General features: G+C 43.3%; 1 protein-coding gene across 2 annotated transcripts in view; it reads right to left on the reverse strand.

Moving 5' to 3' along the window:
- Positions 1-905: 905 nt before the first annotated feature.
- The window catches only part of LOC117474461 (leukemia inhibitory factor receptor-like), a 77,845-nt gene continuing 57,836 nt past the window's right edge, over positions 906-20,914 (reverse strand). For both annotated transcript variants that reach the window (XM_034120259.1, XM_034120258.1), the window contains exons 12-18: positions 17,934-18,113; positions 17,735-17,836; positions 17,467-17,628; positions 2,868-2,996; positions 2,624-2,717; positions 2,465-2,516; positions 906-1,638 (exon numbers count right to left, since the gene is read on the reverse strand). In XM_034120259.1, coding sequence (XP_033976150.1) covers positions 1,153-1,638; positions 2,465-2,516; positions 2,624-2,717; positions 2,868-2,996; positions 17,467-17,628; positions 17,735-17,836; positions 17,934-18,113 — 1,205 coding nt within the window. In that variant the 3' untranslated portion in view covers positions 906-1,152. The remainder of the gene's footprint in view (positions 1,639-2,464; positions 2,517-2,623; positions 2,718-2,867; positions 2,997-17,466; positions 17,629-17,734; positions 17,837-17,933; positions 18,114-20,914) is intronic.

Below are 20,914 nucleotides of genomic sequence, written 5' to 3' on the forward strand. Positions count from 1 at the left end.
AATAATGAAGCACAATAAATCGAAGAAGTCATCATATGCTACTACTTTTGACCATTAAAGCCCTAAACAATTACATATTTAATTCTAAGAAATATTGTCACCCATGCCAATAATAAAATTATAAAATGCAATAACGTGCTTTAACCAGTAGGTGTCCCTTTCTATCAGCTGTGCACCGTTATGGCGTAAATACAGCCTATCTACCAATTGGATCAAATATAAAAGTCAGTCGAATTAGTGTTGATACTGCAAGGAGACGTATTGTGTGAAAAGAAATGTAAGATGTTGTTTAATTGCTTATATATTTAAGATCCACGTCAAGTTTTTAGTTTTGGCGGCAGTTCCTGTTTGTCTAGAAGTCTTGTCATCAGGGCTTTATAAATAGAGTTAACTACGGCAGATATGTAATATTTAATGCAGCCGAAACGTGTATTACAATGCCGTTATGTGTTAAGCAAGCACACTCGGAATAATGTATTATTTAATTATTTTATACAGTCTATGGTTGCTACAGAGGATTGTGGGTAATGTAATGTCTTCGGCCATCCAAAACTCATAGAAAACTACTTGTTTCTCAGAATTGAAGGAGAAAACGTGACAAAAGCATTGTACACACACTAAAACCTATCAATGTCGTTTAATTAACAAGGATAATCTGGTGTTTTTGAGTTGATGAGTAGTGGAGATATCATTGTCAAATCAATCGACAGTAAGGGGAATACTTACTTCCGGGTGTACAATTCTCCGTTATCCAATGGGAATGGACGCTCACATTGCCTTTAACAGCCTCCGACACAAACGAATGCCGTGCTTCCATGAGCGTCAAATCCCACTGCAGATGGGAATACATTGCAATCAGTTGAAAGCTATTTGCGTCTGTTTATGAAGCTGAAGGAGCCTAGGAGCGTCCCAACTGCACGCCTCGGGACCCTGACCAAGCGTCGCTCCTGGACGTTTATGGAGTGAGAGTGTGTTGGTCAAGTAATTGTAGTGCATGCACTCGCCACAATGACTGTGTGTTTGAATGTGTTGTACTGAGTGTGCCTTTTACCATGTGTCATACGCAAATAGTGACAATGTCTCTGTCACAAAGTGTTTCACTATATATATGTTTTTCTGTTTTGCAACTTATAAAGGCTGCGCATGAACCAGCTATTTTGAAAGTGACTGTGGTAACACAACATAAGTAAATACACAGGACATAGGACTCCCCGGATCCTCTTCTGTCGGGTTTATATTGAAGGTTTCTGTGAGACCCTGAGGCTGGTATCCATCGATGCTTCTGTCTAAACTGTTTCCTTCCTGAAGCTCAGGAAATGACCTGGACTGCTGATCACCAGGCTTCATTATCAGGTTGTAGGATGGGTTAGAAAATACACTTCCAAATGGAGAAGATGGTAATCCTTTCAAAGATGGGAGTTCTGTAGTTGTTGCGGTCAGGGGATCTGGGGGGCACTTTTTCTGCGGCTGGTTGTAGTAACCCTTTGGAGTTTGGGAAACAACAAATAATATGTTCTCCTGGCGGACAGAACCGTTAATTGGTGTTTCTTCACTACACACTAGCTCCAGAACATCCACAATATCTACGTCACTGTGATGACACTGATCCATGTAAAGGAGATGACATCCATGTTCACCCTTGGGGAGAAAAATGTACATTAATTTAAAAGTGGGTGGTAGCTTGGAGTGCAAAAAGGTGGATAACCTCTGAAACAATGATGCAGCGAAGTAGGGAGACTAAACTTCTAACTTAAACTAAATCTAAAAGGTGTATGCCCCCAATTTAGTGTTGCACTTCCATAAAGGGGACTCAGAAGAGACCCACTAAGATTAAGAGTGTACAGCCATGCTAGAAAATCTGCAAAGCTGTGCACTTTGAGGCAATGCCAGCTTTAAGTGAACTGTACATCTTTTCAAAATGTTAACAATTAATAATGCTAACATATTTAAAAATGTTTGCATCTTATGTGCCATGCTAACATTTGCTAGCTTTGTGATCTTACTTTTATAGTTTTGCAGGTATCCGATCATAAACCAAAGTATTTGAAAAGTGGAACATGTTATTAGTGATAATGCAAAAGTTAAGAAATCACAAAAGTAGCAAGGCATTCGAGCCAACATTTTTAAAGATATATTTCAGTCTTGGGCTGAAGTGGTTAAATCGATCATATTTGTAAAAATCAATGCATATATTTTTGACAAGGGTCCTAGCACAAGCCAAGATCCAAAAACACTAAATCCCATTCCATTCATGTCATCTGTTATTGAAGCATTCCTGCCTTTTTAAAATGATCACAATTTTCACCCTTTTAATGTCTCAAGCTCAATTAGACTTTAGTAACCTCCTTGCCGAGCCACTATATTATATACATGAAATAACAGTGTTCTCGGTTTGAGTAATACTCTTCAGGGCGAATAAACTATGCATAACGTGCCCCTTTAAGACATGGTTGTAAGGACCTACCACTGATGTCAACACCGGCTTTGGGATTGGAGGATAGACCTTCTGTTTAATACTGTGGAATGTAAGAATGCATGGCAATAAGTCACACGTTTTTTTTTATGTAACCATCAGAAGCAACAATTGAGCCAATTGCACAGAAGAGTTGATAGTTTGACTTACCATGTCCAGTGTCTGAAGCAAAGCATAGTTGTGAGGGAAAGGAGACCAAAAACAGTGACGAGGGGAATAAGGACTGCGCCTATTAAGTTTTCAGCTGGTGAGTTCAAACAAACAGCACAGATAAGGAACAGGTCATTCAAATTAAGAAACAAATACATGACTGTGTAGTGTTTCCATAGTTTTAGTCAAGAATACGGATTTGTTTACAAAGAGAAATTGTAAGCTGAAAGGGAGAAAGACATACTCGGTGAGTTCATGGTGGCAGTAATGAATGCAGCGCCACATTCTCCAACTGACGTCTGTGCCTTCATTGTGAAATTGTAGAAACCCATTTTAAGGTTTCTTGCTCTCAGTCTGGTGGCGTCAGGATCGTCTGAGCAAAATAGCAGAGCAAAAGAGATTATTATTACTAATAAACATCCTGAATACCCAAAAAGCTCACAATTTAACCCAATTCAATTGTTGTGCTTTGCCTTGTATGTGTAAATATAAAAGTAACACTCCATCAAAAATACCAATTTACTATTTTCTATATATCAGAATATATGTGGTATATAAACACTTTAGAAATGATATATTATTACACAATATATTGTGACTGTATGCAGCTGTAAGGACATACAAAGTATTTTTTAATGCACAGTATTTACTCTAGGACAGTGTTTACAGTGGGATGGTTGTTTTTATATCACTATGTAGTAAACAGAAGTCAAGTTGCTCATTTATTTTTCCTATTTGCATGTGGATAAATGAGTAATCTAAATAAATGAAGCGTCGAACATCTGGATAACCGCATATAAGATTCCTGGTTGTGTGTATTTAAAGGTCCCATTACATGCTTTTCTGGTTATTACCCGTCACCTTGTGTGTTATGTAGCTTTTTATGCGTGTAAACGGTCTGCAAAGTCACAAACCCTCAAAAAGTACACCCTGTAACGAGGTGTCTCGCTGTCCCGCAGACCCCACGTAGCAACCAGGAAACGACACCAGTAATCCAGCTCACACAAGCCGTTTAGGACAGAGAGTGAATACACATACTATACAGAGATGCTGTATGAGAAACCAATGTGATTTTGGAACATTGAACAATGTAAATCTATTCTAGTAGACCTCAAAAATGGAATTATGATCACTAGAAATGGCCATCTCATGGGACCTTTAAGTGGTCTAAAATATGTTAATGTTTTTTAGGCCAGGTCCGCTAACGTTAGAACTAAACAACAACACGACCACACTGATGTCAACTTTGGATTATTCAACATTCGTTCTCTTACGAGCAAGGGTCCTTTTCTCCAAGATCTCCTGACGTAAGTCTGACTTTCTCTGTTTGGCTGAAACGTGGCAAAAACCTAATGACTTTTCACAGTTGAATGAATCTACTCCTCCTGGGTTTGTCTGTCAACCACTTGCCACCGGGAGAGGGGAGGTCTCTTGCTGATTTACCGCAAGAATCTAAAGTCTCGTCTGTTTCTGTGCACCGCTCATTTGAATCGCTTGCCTTACAACTTAAAGATCTCCTATCATGCTATTTTCAGGCATATATTATGGGTCTCAGATATATAAAAATATATAAAAAAATGTCTATGATGTGTTTTGCTCAAAATACCAAACAGATCATGCATTTTAGACATCCCTCATATCCCTCTATTTCAGCCCTGTTACGGAGCTTACACACGCCGGCGTGCGTTGAAGCTTGCCAGCGGGCGTGTCTGACGCTCGACCAACAGCCAATCACATGAATCTCCCGCCCCGGACACACAAGCATGCTGTTTGATTGGCTAGAGCTTGTACTGGCATATGATTCGATTGGCTGACGCTTCCGTTGAAGCGAGCAACGCGAGCAAAGCGTGACGTCACCCCATTCAAAGTGAATGGGCAGAAGCGTTGAAGCTTCAAAGCACGCCGCCGTGTGTAGGGGCCGTTAGAGAAGTGATTCTGGGTCAGTAGCTGCTGGCCCCGCCCCCTTTGGAGCACGCAGGCACACACTTTGAGCTCTGGCAAATACAGCTAAATGCTGCCGTGATTAAATGCCATATCATGTTCCAAACCACATCAAGGATTATATCTGAAAAAGTATGGAGCTCAAATGCTTTTTCTCTTGCGTTTTTTTTTTGCATTGTTCATAATATCCACATTTCATAAAAATCTCCCAGAAATATTATGTTAGGGGAGAGTGTGCAGAGATGTGTGAGGAAAGCAGCAAATGCATTTATGAAATCATTATTTGGCTTAGGTGTACAGTAGACAGTGGCAACTATAGTAGGGATTGGCCCATTAAAGGTGTCCTATCATGCAAAATGCACTTTTTGATGTCTTTTATAATAATAATTCATTACATTTTCATTAGAGCGCTTTTCCAGGTGCTCAAAGCGCTTTGCATGACATATCACACATATTAGACATGTAACAGTTATTACTGTGGACAATACCCACAGGAGCAAATTAGGGTGAAGTGTCTAGCCCAAGGACACAACGGCCTGACGCAGTGGCGGCCGAGGCGGGTTTCGAACTGATGTTCACTCTAACCCACTGTGCCAAAACCGGCCCAATACATAAATACATTATACATTATAATACATACATTATACATTATAATACATTATACATAAATATGTGTCCCCGGTGTGCCAGGGAACTCACAAAGTGTCTCTTTTCCTCCGTACCCAAATCTCTAAAAACGGGGGAACAACAGAGTTGATCCAGATGTGCGTCCGATATGACGTAATATCTGGGGCTGTCAAGTTGACAGACACATTTTTTAACGCCACTAATTATTTTAACGTGCGATTAATGCATGTGTATTTGTCCTCAGCAGCCCCGTAGTTTCATGAAAATGAGACCAAAAGGCTTGACGTTGTTGTTGTTAGTTGGATGGTGGGAGATTCTAGCGAGAGATATGGATACAAAAAAAGGTGTTTTAAACAACAAGCCAAGCACACAGCTGATGCTGACTGCCGGCAGACCACGCTTGAAAGTTTGCCGGGGAGACGCCTGGACAACAACAGCGATAGCTAAATGGGTGGCTACAGCTTAACATTGTGGAGGACGAGGGGCTGCGTTAGATAATTCGGATCGCATTATTATTTTGACCCACAGTCTCATACTTTGACTGAAGATGAAGACAGAGGAGCGGCATTTCGCCGACAACTGTAAACAGGCTTGTCTGTTTGAGCAACTGGCTCAGTGCAAAGAAGTAGACAGGGTTGGGAGAGAGTGTAAGAGAGAGAGAGAGAGGTTCCAGGCTGTTGTATTGAAAATATTCAGGAGAATATTTGTCATTGTTCAGAGGTTGTTGTGTTGAGAATATTCAGGAGAATATTTGTCATTGTTCCAATGATAATAAACAAACATTTGCATAAAGCATATTTGTCCGCTCATGATAAGAGTATTACAAACTTGAAAAATATTCCTCTAAGGTACATTTAGAACAGATAAAAAATGTGCGATTAATTTGCGATTAATCGCGATTAACTATGGACATCATGCGATTAATCGCGATTAAATATTTTTTTTTTACTGGAGAAAGTATGTGTAAAAAAGCAAGAAATAAAAAAAGGAACTCACCTTGTAGTAAACCCGCAAGAAAAGAAGCATTTGAGCTCCATACTGTTTCAGAAATAATCCTTGAAGTGGTTTGGAACATGATATAGCGTTTAATCACGACAGCATTTAGTCACAGAACTCACAGTGTGGGTGGTGCTCAAAAGGGGGCGGGGCCAGCAGAGAATCAGCCATTCTCTAACAGGGCTGAAAGAGGGATATGAGGAATGTCTAAAATGCATGATATTTATATATCTGATACCAATAATATATGCCTAAAAATAGCATGATAGGAGATCTTTAAGAAACCTGGTGCAGACCCCAAAAAAACAAATGCATCCAAGGACCCTGCCCATTTGTCGGACAATAACCTCTACGAACAATTTCAATCTGGTTTCCGTCCCCTTCACAGCACAGAAACAGCTCTGGTGAAAATCATTAACGACCTCCTCATGACAGTGATAAGACCGAGTTTCTCCTCATTGGCACCAAATCCACCCTAACCAAACCTGACAGTTTCTCCATTTCCAACTCCTCAGTCTCCCCCTCCCCTCAGGTTAAGAGTCTGGGTGTCATCCTCGACAGCACACTTTCCTTCAAATTTCTCATAAGTTATGTCATTCGGTCTGCTTATTTCCATATACGTAGCATTAACCGCCATCCTTGTTCGCACCCTGGTCCAGTGGCGGCTCCAGAGTATTTTTGTTGGGTAATCTATGGTAGGGCTAACCCATATAGTGGTGGGGCTCAAGTCAGTATTTGCAATGTAATTACATACACGCTATATCGCCCCCCTTGACAGTGAAACGCCACGCGTGAGGTTTAGATTATTTCCCTGTCTCAATCCAAATTGAACTGTATGAAATAAAAAGGCACATTTGTCTTGTAGTAAATAAAAAGGGCGACCTGGAGCCAATCCTACAATTTCCCCACAGGTGAAAGAGTTGACATGCTGAAAACCCAACCCCTGCAGGGGGGTCTGGGGGGATTCTCCCCCAGGAGATTTTTTGAAATACTAACATAAAATACACATTCTGGTACTCTCTTGAGAAGAAAAAAAGTAAATCTATTACTACACATTTAAAAAAATGAATGTCATTTTTGTTTTTTGTTACTTTGTTCTGAAAGCTGAACTGAAGTTACCTACTGTAACTCCAGCTTCTATGAGTATTGGCGTAGCCCTCTAAGGCTATCGCTATTGGGTAATCCCCCTGCGCACCCGCGCAGCACTGAAACACTTGTAGTCCACGCCCGCCCGCAAGGTGGGCCCCACCCTCGGGCTCCCTTCCGGTATAAATAGGAAGGAGGCCCGACAATCTGCTCCCACACAAAACAACTTTTCTTCAGCTATTCGTGGAGCCAGTGGGGCCCAGAACTTAGAGGGCTACGCCAATACTCATAGAAACTGGAGTTACAGTAGGTAACTTCAGTTCTATTTCGTATATGGCTTCGCCCTCTAAGGCTATCGCTATTGGGTTAAGGGCGAAGCAAGATGTGGTCTGCGCCCCACTGGGTCCGCCCGGTACTAGAAGCACAGACACACCTGCTCAGATAATAACCCATGCCTATTGCGCCATGCGAATGGCGCATCACAGTCCCTGGAATATAGGATAACATGAATATTTACCATGAGGGGACGAAGGCTGGGAATAATACATACCTGCCGCTGTGAGAAAGTAGAGACGAAGGTCACACTTTGCCCAGCGACAAAAAGAGGGGGAACAAGGTGAGCTCTCTGCGTGCAGACAGGCAGGAGAGCACACAGCTGGATCCCTGACATCACTCACTCTGACAAGACACTCCGTACAAAATGTGTCAGAGGAAAAAAGGAAACATCCCTCTCATAAGAGGGAAAAAGGGCCGCTCCTCGTGTGCCGAGAGGCAGGAGAGAGGCGCACAGCTGGATCCCTGACGTCACTCACTCTGACAGCACACTCAGCACAGGGTGTGTCAGAGAGGAATGGGAGACATCCCTCAAATAAAATTGAATAAATGAACAGGGGGAAGACCAAGATGCAGCAGTGCAAATGTCTTCCACTGACATTCCTGTTGCGCACAGGACAGAGGAGATGAGACGTGGCTTCTTCCTCCGACCTGTGAGGAGGGGGAAAGAAGCCATCCAGGGTGATCACTCTTGAACTAAAAGAGCTTGTGATGACCTTTGGCATAAAAGCCGGGTTAGGCCGTAAAACAGCTGAACTGCCATCTCCTTGGATCCGGAGGCATGACGGAGCCACAGAGAGAGCAGACAAATCACTCACCCTTTTTGCTGTTGTTAGAGCCAAAAGTAGTACTACTTTGGCTGATAACAGTTTAAGGGGAACCTGATCTAAAGGTTCAAATGGGGCTTTGCTTAGTGCGCGTAACACCCAGGAGGGGGTGGTCCTGCGCTTTCAGGGAGAACCAGAGGGCGCATTGCGCGTTCCCGCGTGCGGCGAACAGATCCACCTCTGCTCTCCCGAACCGGCTCCATACCTGGGAGACCAGCTCGGGATGGAGGCTCCAGTCCCCCTGGCGAGGACCTCCTCTGGACATGAGGTCTGCCCCTTTGTTCAGTTCGCCGGGAACATACATTGCTCTGATGGAGAGCAAGTGTGCGCGCGCCCAGATCAACAGCGGCCTGTCTGTGTTCAGAAGCTGTGCTGAGCGTACTCCGCCCTGGCGATTGATGTACACTGTAAAAACTGTTCCGATGGTGAAGTCAACAAAACTCAATTTTTTTATGTAATTTACTTGCGCTAAATTAGTTTTTTTTCAATGTGCGTTTAAATAAGTAACACGTAAGCAACAATGAGAACATGTTTTAAGAACTCATTAATTTGTAAATTAATATCACATTTTCTGAACTTTCTTTAAAAAGACGTTTTGGAAAACGTAATAAAAATGCTTTTTTCAACGCCACGGTCATGCCACGCCCTCAAACGAGAATAATAATTTTGAATAATAATCAAAAAAGTGTGAGACTTCCTGTTCCTCTTTGCAGCGGTTCTTCAGCAGTTGGACACGTGTTTGCGTTGGATCCTCCTCAAACCATCGTAAAACAAGTAAGCATGCCACCTGAGTTATTAATTACTGCTTTTTAACTAGAAAGTGTTATTTACTTTTCTTGTATTCACTGTTTTGAACGAAACATCGACATTTTAATGCATGCCAGCGCCATTACTGCTGTTAAAGTTAGACTCAGCCCTGTCATGCTCATGTAGTCTATTTCTTCACGCAAAGTTGTTGGGCAAAGTTTGCATCAAGTGCTTACCGACGCAATTCTGTTAAAAGTGGTTAAGTTAAGAGTATGTATTAAGAATCAACTCCGCAAACTGTTCCCCTATGCCGCTCTAAGCGTTGGCCCGGGCACCGTGATGCGGCCGCGGGGCTCAGAGGCTCTCCTGCCGTGCATGTTGTGCGGTAAAATACCTCCGTTAAAACTATTCCCTACTACTTTATAACCCAGCGGTTATGTAAGAGTAAGTTACTAATGCGCCTATTTGATATTAATTCCTCTATATGTATTTCGCCGTTTGTTTTACTGTGAGCAATGAATTATCTTTCAACAATCTTAGTGTACCCAATTTAAACTCATAGTCTGCAGTTACAGCATCGAGTTGTTATTATACAAAATTAAGTGCAAACTATATTTTTCATGCTTTTGCAACGCTATCCATGTTGGAATCTGCAGGAGAGTTAACGTTAGCTCTCAGTAGAAAGTGACGGAGGTGATTTCAGTTAAGGTGCATTCAGGCGCAATTCAGTAAAAGTGTGTATTGGGCGAGGAGGCATGTATAACGTCAGCAAGATGTGTTCAATGTAGTCCAGTAAAATGCAGTCTTTAGCGAGAAATATCAATAAATACAGTTTTATTAAGGAGATGTTTTACTACAACATAAAGTAGATATTAGACAGTATGCAAACGAGATAAAGGAGTGTATATTGAAGTAATTAGGATCTGCTGTGTAGAGAATCATGGAATTGTACTGGTATCTAACAATGCCATCCTTATAAATGTATATAAATACAATACCGTTTTAAATGGTAATTGTGTTTTAATGTTTGATTCCATTAATTGAATTAAATATGTTTTAATGAATTCTACTGAAATGATTGTTACATTGTCATCATGTAACTATTTTGTTCTTTCATTTGCCTCACCAGAAAACACACCTCCTCTTGAAGACATTTTGCCTCCTGCTATGGACTTCAGGTTCACATTAGGTAAGCCCTTGAGTGTGTCAGAGTTGTTGTTTCAGAGGTTAATTCAAGACGTGTTATGTTTACATACTAATATAATGAGCATCAGGTAAACGTACCCATTTCTATTTTTTGAATCACAGATGGGATGGAGATGTAAACTATGCAGCACTAGTGTCACCACTCAAAGTGATATTTTAAAACATTATCGACTCCATCATGGAACCTTTGGACAGAAACGTGCCTTGCCCTGCATTCATGTAGACTGGCCTGCGCTCTCACTTATCAAGATAAAAGTTGAAATAATCGTCTGTTCTTTTTATTCTAGGACCCATGTGCCACTTTATATACATCTCTGAGCATGAGGTGGGGTTAAAAAGAAGTAGTTGGACATTTTATGAACTATATCAATATCATGACTATTTGGTTCATTTTCTTGCAAACCAGCCTTTTTTTGATGGCTTAAACCCCTTGTAATGCATGTGAATAGCACCTCTGTTACCGTCTGATCCGTTGATGCGCCGGTGAAGATGGCCGCATCGTCTTCGTGCTCCTCTCCAACTTTGCCCATTTTCGTATTTTGTACATATTTCTTTTACTTTTGCCGTTTTACTTTTAACATGGTTCGCAACATGCTAGCCGACCGCACCTACTCTGCCATACAATATAGCAGAGAGGAACTTCTCCAATTGCGAAACTTCGTGGACAATATTAACCCTCCGACAGACAATGGAGATTCACCATGGCTACCTGTTGCTGTTCTACCTGAGAGACGCAAGAAGAAGACAAAGCGAGGATGCCGGGCCGGGTTGCTGGTCAGACTAAGAAAACGTGAGAATCGGCCCCCTCTTCCGAGTATTCTTCTGGCTAATGTTCAATCCATTGAAAATAAGCTAGATGAACTCAGAAGCCGGATTGCTTTTCAACGGGACATTAAGAACTGTAACGTGTTAATTCTCACTGAGACTTGGCTCAACCCCGCTATCCCGGACTCCGCTATTGTCCCTGACGGATTCTCTATTTTTCGTCAGGACCGGACTGCAAACTCGGGGAAAAGTAAGGGAGGCGGTGTGTGTGTAATGACTAACAACAACTGGTGCTCAGATGTGAAGATTATTTCATCGGACTGTTCCGCACAGCTAGAGCACCTCATGATCTCATGTCGGGCCTTCCATCTGCCGAGGGAATTCACATCTGTTGTGATAACAGCAGTGTATATCCCGCCGCAGCCACTCGCCGACAACAACACGGCACTCGATCAGCTGTTTGGGTTTATTGATAAAACCGAGACTTCACGGCCAGATGCGGCATTCGTTGTGGCCGGAGATTTCAACACCGCCAACATGAAGAAGGTTTTGCCAAAATATTACCAACACATCAACTTCCCGACGCGCGGGGGAAACATACTGGACCATGTTTATTCCCCTTTCCGGAATGGATATAAGGCTCTCCCTCGCCCTCCCTTCGGCAAATCAGACCATATCTCACTACTGTTGTTGCCTGCGTACAAGCAGAAACTTAAAAGGGACAGACCGATAACAAGGACAGTACAATGATGGAGCGAGGAGTCAGATTCAGCACTGCAGGATTGCTTTGCATCTACGGATTGGAGTGTGTTTGAGGACAATAACATCAACACACACACGGACACTGTCATCTGCTACATTGGGAAATGCATCGATGACGTGGTACCGAAGGTTTCTGTACGGACATTCCCAAATCAAAAGCCCTGGGTAAACGGTGAGGTGCGCGGCAAACTGAAAGCGCGCACTCTCGCGCACACAGCGGGAGATTTGGAGGAGTACAGGAAGTCTAGGTATGATCTCCGGAGAGCAATAAAAAATGCAAAGAGACAGTACAAAGAGAAGGTGGAATCTGACTTCAAAGGCTGTAACACTAGGAATATGTGGGCGGGACTAAGGACAATGACTGACTACAAAGGAGCAGCGGGGGGTGCTGCGGGAGTGTCTGCGTGCGCATCTCTCCCAGATGAGCTAAATAGTTTTTTTTGCACGCTTTGAGAGCAGCCAGGCTGTGGAGGTACAGAGGGACCAGGAGCTACACTGCCCTTTTGTTTTAAATAGGGCAGATGTGTGTAAATCCTTTAAAAGGGTTAACCCACACAAGGCTCCTGGACCTGATGGCATCCCTGGCCGTGTTCTCAGGGTGTGTGCAGTTCAGCTGGCAGAGGTGTTCACAGACATCTTCAACAGGTCCCTGCTGCAGTCTGTAGTCCCCACATGTCTTAAACACTCCACCATCATTCCTGTCCCCAAAAAGACAATCATCACCTGCCCCAACGACTACCGCCCAGTAGCACTCACCTCCATCATAATGAAGTGCTTTGAGCGGTTAGTCAAATTATTCATCACCTCCTCCCTCCCTGAATCTCTGGACCCCCTGCAGTTTGCCTACAGAGCAAACAGGTCCACAGACGACGCCATAGCCCTCACCCTCCACACTGCCCTCTCACACCTGGACCCGAAGAACAGGAACACATATGTGAGAATGCTGTTCATTGACTACAGTTCAGCATTCAACACCATTGTGCCCTCCAAGCTGGCCATCAAGCTCAGAGACCTCGGGCTCAACAGCGCCCTCTGCGACTGGATCCTGAACTTCCTGACGGGCAGACCCCAGGCAGTGCGGGTGGGAAACATCACATCCTCCACCCTGATTCTTAACACCGGTGCCCCTCAAGGCTGCGTGCTCAGCCCTCTCCTCTACTCCCTGTTCACCCACGACTGCGTGGCCACACACAGCTCCAACACCATCGTGAAGTTTGCTGATGACACGACCGTCATCGGCCAGATCATAGACGATGACGAGACGGCATACAGAGAGGAGGTCGAAAACCTGACATCTTGGTGCCAGGAGAACAACCTCCATCTCAACATCAGCAAAACAAAGGAGCTGATTGTGGATTACAGGAAGCAGCAGGGAGAGGGACACGCCCCCATCGCCATCAATGGGACTACGGTGGAGAGAGTCAAAAGCTTCAGGTTCCTTGGGGTCCACATCACTGAGGACCTGACATGGTCTCTTCACACCACCACCATCACCAAGAAAGCTCGACAGCGGCTCTTCTTCCTCCGCAGGCTGAGGAGGTTCAAAATGGATTCCAGGATACTCTGCAACTTCTACAGGTGCACGATAGAGAGTATCCTCACTGGCAGCATGACGGCCTGGTACGGCAGCTGCACCGACCTCGATCGTAAGGCTTTACAGAGGGTGGTGAAAACTGCACAGCACATCACCAGGACGGAGCTGCCATCCATGGAGGACCTTTACTCCCAGCGGCTCAGGAAGAAATCACTACGGATTATCAAAGACCCCCATCACCCCAGCCACAAACTGTTCTTTCTGTTGCCGTCTGGCAGACGTTACCGCAGCATCCGGGCAAGGACAAGAAGATTCGGAGACAGTTTCTTCCCGCGGGCAGTGAGACTGTTAAACAATTGAACTGTTGAAACAACATCAAACATTCAACTGCTACTCAGTAGTATGTATCTAATACCTAATATATATATATCATTCCAATAACTTGTATATAGACTCATACTGCACTATTCCACATCATAACTTTATTTCATTTTTATAACTATTATTATTTTTGTATTGCTCTTGCTCTTATTGTTATTATGTTATGTTATTATGTTGCATTGTTGGAGAAGCCTGTGACATAAGATTTTCAACTGCATAATTACTCTGTAGCTATGTCAGATTGACAATAAAGAACCTTGAACCTTGAACCTTGTCTGTTAACAGCTAATGTAAACTGGCTCGTTATGTTTTCAAGACGGATTTGATTTTTGTTTTGAGGAAAACACATGGTGTGTCCTGATTTGTACTCAATTTAGTGTTTTATTTGTATTTACAGGGAACAGCAGAGGTCGAAGTGCAACAGGCTCGTGATGCACAGCATGAAGTGATACGTTGCCCAAGAGCCAGATGCAGTTATAACCATCAAGTAATAACCATGTGTCTCCATGTATGTTAATGTGTTGTGCTTTTAAACAAACTTGTTACTCTTTTATGACAACTGTTTTGAAATAATCACATTTTAATAAAATGTATTAACATGTCCATAACGTTCCCTTTTTTAATTTATTTGTTTAATCTGCAATGTTTCAATGCTATCAAATATTTAAAGGGTTGGATTGAAATCAGGAAGAGTTTGTCGTATATAGGTTCCGGCAACTCAATTGTGTTTTATAATTTACTTTATTCTCGTGTGGTTCTTAGCAGATTGTTATTTGCATTGGTTACACTTAATATCTGGGCTTTTAATTGTAGGCTCATCTCATCTTTTCATATGCAGAAAAAATCACATTAGTGAGTTTACCCAACTCCTATAATTGCTTGGAATCGCTTGACACATATTTTTTAAGTTTTAGCAAAGTAACACATTCTTGAGTAGAGGAAAACTAAAAAAAGTACATTTCACCAACTCAAAAATTGCAAAAGTTGACTAAACTCTTAAAATTGCTTGGAATCGCTTGACACATATTTTTTAAGTTTTAGCAAAGTAACACATTCTTGAGTAGAGGAAAACTAAAAAAAGTACATTTCACCAACTCAAAAATTGCAAAAGTTGACTAAACTCTTAAAATTGCTTGGAATCGCTTGACACATATTTTTTAAGTTTTACCAAAGCAACAGTTTTTACAGTGTAGGCTGCCGCGGCTTTGTTGTCTGTGCGAATCAACACATGCTGATTCAGCAGCAACGGGGCAAAATGCTGGATTACTCTCCGTATGGAGAGCAATTCCAGCACGTTTATGTGGAGGGACATGTGAGCCGGCCACTGTCCCCCCACTGCCTGCGACATACACGTTTCTCCCCACCCTGAGAGAGATGCGTCTGTGAACACCGAGATGTGTGACGTAACTCTGCCCAGGGGCACACCCGCTGACAGGACGTGGGGACTTTTCCAATAGGTTAAGTCTGAACCCACGGAAGGAGGGATGGCCACCATGCGCCTCTTCTGTCGCACGGGGTCGATGCGCAGGCGAATAAACCACCTCTGGAGTCTCCTCATGTGAAGGAGACCCAGGGGAATCACCACGTGACCAGCTGCCATCATGCCAAGCAGCTGCATCACGGAGAGGGCTGTCACCACGCTGCGAGGTGTGACGCGTCGGAGAAGAGCTGTCAGTGCCTCCACTCTCTGCTGTGAGAGTCGCGCTCTCATGCGGGCTGAGTTCAATTCCACACCCAGTTAAATAATACTCTGGGAGGGAAGAGGGCAGCTCTTCTTCCAGTTTATTACGAAACCCAGCTTTGACAGATGTGATACGAGCTGTACCGTCTGTAAAGCAACTTCCTCTCTGGATCGAGCTAGCAATAGCAGGTCGTCCAGGTAAAATAGTACTCTCATCCCTCCTCTGTGTAGCGGCTGCAGCGCCGTCTCTACACACTTTGAAAAAGTGCGAGGAGCCAGGGAATAACCGAACGGCAGACGGTTGTACTGGTACGATATTCCCTGGAATGAGAAACGCAGGAATTTCCTGTGTTTTGGGATGATGGCTATGTGGAAGTAAGCATCCTTCAGGTCTATCGATGTGAACCAGTCCCCCTGGTGAACACACTCCAGCACCTGTCTGATCGTCAGCATGTGAAAAGGCCTTTTCATTATTGCCTTGTTGAAAACTGACAGATCGAGGATGGGTCTCATTCCCCCTGTCTTTTTCGGGACAAGAAAATAGCGGGAGTAATACCCCTGATTTTCTTCCCCTTGAGGAACCCTGGAAATAGCCTCTTTCAACAGGAGTTCCCGCAGCTCTGCCTGGAGCGCAAGACACTGTTCCTGGGATGACAGGAGTGTTTCCTGTATCCCATTGAACTGTTGGGGGGGAGAGGCGGACTGCAGGGTGTACCCTCTGCTGATCAGCCTGCTCATCCATCTGTCCATCAGACACACGCGCTGCCACTCTGAGAAATACTCTGAGAGCGGGCGCACATGCTCGAGATGTGTTGTGGTCGTCATGGCGACGAGCCACGTCAGAGCCCTCGCCGCCGCTGCCCGTGAGGCAACCCAAGGTGGGCCCGGAGCGAAAGGGCTGTGAGGGAGCCTCCACACGCTGCGTTTCACTCCGGCTCTCATCATGAGGCGTACACGCTCAGGGGATGAGTGGAGGTGGATGCAGTGCTGTTCACATGAGGCGTTATAACGGCGCTCATGGGTTTATTATGACCGTGTGTAGGAGGCGTATCTCGGACAGAGGAATGCCGCGAGCTCTGCGGTTTAGGTAGGTTAAAACCAGCAGGCTTCTGCAGCGAGCCCTGCTGTCTACTAATCAACAGATTGGTGGCAGCTGGCTTAGTTAGCGAACTCTGCAGTTTATTAACCGATAGATTAAAAACTGCAGGCTTTTGCAACGAGCCCTGCTGGCTACTAACCGATAAGTTATAGACAGCTGGTTTACACAGAGTGGAGGATATGTGAGAAACACTTGATACTGATGACTCAGACAAAAAGTTGGAAAATGAACCCATTTTATTTTCCTCACTTCAACACGTCAGAAGACATTATCAAAGATGTTTTATTGAGAAGATGATCACTACGTAACAAAAGTTTTCAAAACCGTTTCTAGTCTTCGGTATTTCCAGACAAGTGGCTACTGAAATCAATCTTACTAACTGCTGTCTGTGCAATTTACTTTGCGCGAGTTGGCGGACTTTATTTTGCTTACTTTAACATCATTTTTCATGGTGTGGCTAAGGTGGGGCTCAGCCATTTCTTGGTATGGCTGTAGCCTACCCCAGCCATACCCTGGCGCCGCCACTGCCCTGGTCCCTCCACGCATCAAATACTGCAACTCTCTTCTCTCTGGTCTCCCTTAACCACCAGAGCCTTCGGCCGCTCGGCACCCCCCCCTCTGGAACTTCCTCCCACCGGGCATCCGGAATACTGACTCTCTCCATTTTCAAATCACGTCTCAAAACATTTTTCTTCACACTGACATATCCACCCTGATCACTATTCATCACACATCCTCTGTTCTTATTGATTATATTGTCTTGTTTTATTGCAGGTATTTTGTTTTTGTACCTTTTTACGACGACTTTCAGAGCCTTAAAAAGGTGCCTATATAAATAAAATGCATTATTATCATTACCTGTGCTGAATTTGATGACTGTATTGCTGTTGTCCAAACAATACAGGACATATCCTTGTATGAAAGCAGTCTGCTCTTTTAGAGATATAGGGTCCCAGGATACTTCGAAATCGGAATCCTGCTGTTTCCCCTTCAATGACTTAAACAGGCCTTCTTTTATACCTGACGAAATGGGTAAAACAGTGTAAGTGAAAGTGCTATTTTATGCCACTGACACATTTGTAATGCAAGCATTTGTCCACAGAAAAGTCAAATGATTCAATCATACTTTTCTCTGTGAAATAGCCCTCTCTTTTGTCCAGTAGCAGTGGAGCTCCCTGGGTGCAGGCGTACACGGAAAATGAGAATCTTTGTCCGTCGGTGAAGTTTTCTGGGGTAGAGAAATAACAGGAGAGCTGTTGTGCTGTAACACAATCAAATGTAATGTTACATTGATAACTGTTTTGTGGGAAAAGAATAAAACTTACTTGAAAATACTTTGGCATTGGTCTTATTGGGAGGCACTCTCAGCCAGTCCACAGTGCAAGGCCCTGACGTAGGGCACCAGTCCACTATGTACCCACAGCTGGCGGCAGGACTGGCAGACCAGGACAGGACGAAGCCCCCGTTACTGCCAATGATCCGAGAAGTGTTCACTCTGTGTCCAGCTGAAAATGAAGACTCTTTGAAACTTAGGTTTGACATAAACGTATTGCTGAAATGATCTGGTTAATATTTGTTGCAGAGTAGATCATATCTTAAAAGCAATATAATTATATTAATTATTAACATTTCCTTTAACATCATTGTCCCATAAAGGCATTAGAAATACATTAACAGTTTTGCTAATCATAGCCACAGCGATAAACAAATGGTTGACATTTGTTAAATAGGATTTACTCTCAAGACATATTTGTTATATAATGTTTCCATCACACCATATAATTATAAAACGGCACAAGAACAATTTATTGTGAATTTATGATTTGCAAGTTCACAGCAACAAGCAGAAACAAACCACCGTCATCACCATCGAACCAATAGTCATCACAGAAGTTCTTTGAATTGAATAAATCTGGAGCTACAGTGAAATAAGTTACCGATATCAACTTCATGTTGCTGTGGAAACAGGAAAACAGAACTCCTGCTAGCTGGCAATATTACATAAATACATTTAATGTTTCCTCCATTGAATTATGTTTTAAAAATATATTAAAGTATGTTCGTTTTGTATACTTTTGATGATCTTTACCACTCTCTCTCTCTGGATATAAGTTGAAAGTTGGCCCTGAGCACACGCCTAGATGCCTGTGCAAACTTCAGAAGTATACCCCCTCCCCCCCACTCATCTGTGATGATTGAGCTGCATTTTTCCTAGTATTAAACCCTTTGTAAGCGTATTTAACCCAACTACTCCTTAAATGAAAATTACTTGTATAACTCACCCTTAATACAAATGTATTTAAACTTGACATTTACAGTTAATGTGAGTGAAAAAAAAAGAAAAGACTTCTAGCAGTTTCAACATCTGTTGTTAAGTCACTAGCAGGGGTCACCAACCTTTTTGACACAGAGCTAACTGAAGGATAACGAGGAATAGAGAGGGCTACTAGTTTGATATAATCTTTCTGAAGAATATACATGAGCAGTTTTCCTTTAAACAATTAATATTATGCATTAGGCTATATATAAGAAAATGATATTTAGGGCCTGAGTTTGACAGAGTCGGAGTGAAGACCTATTGAAATCGTTGTGATTATTTTTCTTTTTATTATTATTTTTCTACCAAATGAATTGCCTTTTTGAGGGCCTTAGCATGCTCAAAATGTGGAGATTCTTCGCACACTTGTCAGGCCTGGGAGATATTTGATATTTTCATAATTGGCGCATGCAAAATGGCTCTATAGCGCCCCCTAACAAGCAGTGTTTCGTTGTGCTTTCACCTACAAGTCTGACATTTGGTAGACATACAGTACCAGTCAAAAGTTTGGACACACCTTCTCATTCAATGGTTTTTGTGTATTTGTATTTGTTTATACTTTGTAGATTAATACTGAAGACTTCAAAACTATGAAAGAACACATATGGTATTATCTAGTAAACAAAAAAGTGTAAAAAGTCCAGAATATGATTTTAAGGAGTAGCCTTCTTTTTGCTTTGATGACAGGTTTGCACACTCTTGGCTTCTCTCAGTCAGCTTCATGAGGTTGTCACCTGGAATGGTTTTCAATTAACACTTGTGCCTTGTCAAGAATGGGGCGAAGCCTGCGAGCTAGTTCAGGCAGTCAACTCGAGCACTTACGCTGCATTCATACATAATGCCCCTTGCCACTCTACAACCAACCAAACAGAGTCTCCTTAAAGGTGGGGTAGGTAAGTTTGAGAAACCGGCTCGAGATAAACTTTTTGTTATATTCCATGGAATGCTCTTAACATCCCGATAGCAATGAATATCTTAAGTGCTTTGACAAAAAATCCATAAAAAAATGTCATCTGTGGAAGCCGTAATACTGTAAAAAGCACGACCAATCATTTTAGCCAGCCCGGCTAAAATAACTGGATGGCCTTCCTGCCTGTCAGCCTTCCATCTGTGCACAAACTTATCTCGTGCCCTCATTGGTCATGTGCGCATTCTTGTGTGTTGGAGGAGGGGCTTTGTAAGGAAGTGGCAGATTTTTTCCGGCTGTGTATTTTCAAATTCTAGCGAACTCGAGCTGGTTTCTCCAAAATTACCTACCCCACCTTTAATATGCCGCTCTATTTAACCTGCCAGATCTCTCTCCATGCATTGCTTGCTGCTGCTGCTGCGTTCGTGCCCTGCTATTGCGTTCACATTGCTACTGCTGTGTTTCATGCTGCTGCTGCTTGCCTGCTGCTTGCCTGCCGGTGCTGTCCTTGCAAATGTCTATTGCAATCTCCGACTCTGGAACCGAATCATCATACGCAAGAAGCCGTAAGAAATGCCTCATTCCCGAAACACAGGCCAGCTCAGAACATGGTTCAGACGCCGCTGGAACGAGCCACAGCTCCTGCACGAGACACATCCGGGTGTCCCTTCCGTCCTCATCTGGAGTAGCTTTTAATATCCTTTGGGCCAGAGGAAGTCCCGAGTTCTACGCCAGCACCGGTAACAACCCCTCTCTTGTGTGTCAGCTAAGAGTGGCACTGTCTCTCGGTCGGCGGGTATTTAAACACCATAAAAGGCAGGAGCAAGCGGACTCCGGCATTCCCAAGTACCTGCCATCCTGTCCTACCTTCTCAAAGTTAATCAGCGCTTGAAGCCTTTAATTCCACGATATATTCCCTTGAACAAACTCGATTTCCTCTGCCTGCAATGTAAACAAATGTTTCTACTTCCGCGTTCAACCACGTTGTGCCACTGACGTCACCCCCCCGAGGATGCTGGGAATTGGAGTCCCAGATCCAGCCACGAGTTCTAGCTTCCTGCCCCTGCAGCAGCAATTCCTTA

Source organism: Trematomus bernacchii, unplaced genomic scaffold, assembly GCF_902827165.1.
Source record: "Trematomus bernacchii unplaced genomic scaffold, fTreBer1.1, whole genome shotgun sequence".
NCBI classification, from domain to species: domain Eukaryota; kingdom Metazoa; phylum Chordata; class Actinopteri; order Perciformes; family Nototheniidae; genus Trematomus; species Trematomus bernacchii.